At 41.2% G+C, this 1,821-nt stretch overlaps 1 protein-coding gene across 1 annotated transcript in view; it reads right to left on the bottom strand.

Annotated features, from left to right (window-relative positions):
- LOC101863925 (glutathione S-transferase omega-1-like) overlaps positions 1–934 on the bottom strand; it is a 4,378-nt gene extending 3,444 nt beyond the window's left edge. The window contains exons 1-2 of the mRNA XM_005105908.2: positions 792–934; positions 181–286 (exon numbers count right to left, since the gene is read on the bottom strand). Coding sequence (XP_005105965.1) covers positions 181–286; positions 792–816 — 131 coding nt within the window. The 5' untranslated portion in view covers positions 817–934. The remainder of the gene's footprint in view (positions 1–180; positions 287–791) is intronic.
- Between the last annotated feature and the right edge of the window lie 887 nt (positions 935–1,821).

The raw sequence follows: 1,821 nt of genomic DNA, 5'->3' as shown, positions 1-1,821 counted from the left end.
CCCCCCCAACCACACAACAATAGCAATAACAATTACGAAAAGGACAACGACGACAACAGCTATTCATTGTATAGTCCAATGATGCCTACCTCGACAGTCAACGCACCAAACCAACAAACTCACACAAAAAGTAACCCAGCTGCCTAGCAGCCGGTCACAGAGGTCAGGGAGTCAACTTACGGTAAGTTTTTGTGCTCCAGCACCAGCATGGCTCGCATGGCATACGGGCAAAATCGATTGCTGTAGATTCTGAGAGCAGTTTTCTGCAGAGGTGGGAGGGGGGAGTCTGAGGAGGAAAAAAACAGTGAGTAATTGATTAATTTGGAGGCTGTTTCAGACTTTTTATTGGCGTCAATGATATAAAGTGTTAGACTCTTTTCTTGACACTCGAAAGACATGCGTTTGATTCCCAAACGGGGACGATATTTGTCATAATAACTCCTTCCTCTCGACTCTAGAGCCTACCAACGCTAGACAGTATATTCTAAGAATTAATTTTATTCCAACAGTCCTGCAAACCGTTTAAACGTTCCAGAAAGCATCAAAGGAGGCTGTCATTTTACACACTCTCGCATACTTACTTACTACATAATTTATCAGTGTTTTCGCTGGGAACCCTTTTCTTAAAGTATGTGAAATAAAGAAAATGTGTGTAACATTTTCTATAGGACGCAACATGAGGCCAGGGGCCGGATTAAAACCCAATCATTATTCTTGGAACAGTTGAAACATCTTTAACACAATGCAATTGATGCAGAATGATAATACTATTATGATATTAAATTACTAACCACGAGTAGAGCACTTTACATCCATGGTGCAGATTATCGAGCAGACTTGTATCACCCAAAAAGGAGGAGTTTGTACATAAATGGAATAAAAACAAACTTTTGAGCTTCTTTACTCAGCTGAGTCAGACAGCTTTTGCTGCTATTTATTAAGACTCTAAGTATTATGTATAAGTCAAATCACCATGACTCGGCAGTCTGTAAATGTTTCCCGTGAGGCCCACTTTACCCCTATCCACTGCCCACCCCTCCTCCAAATCTAACAAGTAACGAGGCCAGGGTACGCTCTTGATATGGAATGTTACAGTTTTTGTGTGCTGCTGAGCTATTGCACCGTCATTATTGTTACTGTGGCCACGAACTAAAGAAGCTTAATCAATGTTTTTGTTTTTGTTTTGATATGCCCCCTAGTTTCGTTTTGTAACATATCACTTACGACAGCAATATTTGCCTTTTTATTGAGGGCCTGAGGCAATCCACAATCCACATTCAACATGTCTTGTAATCCCTGCAGTGAATAAGTTATTTAGGCCACATTTCAGGTGTTTCAGATTTCCAATTTCATTTAATACCGGGGATTGTTGGAGGATGCCACTGGTAGATTCTGCTTCTATTCTTCTGTCTGTCTGTCTTCTTCTTTCCCTGCACTAAGTGACAATTATTGAGTCGACATGTTCTTTACTCAAATTCAAATCGCCTGATGTCATCGAGCTTTTTCATGATCTTATGGGATCGGCCGAACGGGCCGATCGCCCGACTCGATCGCCTCAAAAACAAACGTGTTTGTTTTCAGTTTCAGCCGATCGATTCGGGCGATCGACCCGATCCAGCCGTAGTGGGCACACCGTATTTGTCATGTCAGTTCTATCTACTATCACTAACAGAATCACTAACAGAATGAGCATACATGAGACTTGTCTTTGATGCCAAACATCATTAATCATCATTCTCGTCATCTTCATCGTCATCATCATCATCATCATCGTCATCATCATCATCGTCATCATCATCATCTTCATCTTCATCTTCATCA

The sequence above is a fragment of the Aplysia californica genome, unplaced genomic scaffold (genome assembly GCF_000002075.1).
Source record: "Aplysia californica isolate F4 #8 unplaced genomic scaffold, AplCal3.0 scaffold00500, whole genome shotgun sequence".
Classification (NCBI taxonomy): Eukaryota; Metazoa; Mollusca; class Gastropoda; order Aplysiida; family Aplysiidae; genus Aplysia; species Aplysia californica.
This window is presented reverse-complemented; position numbering and strand designations above follow the sequence as displayed.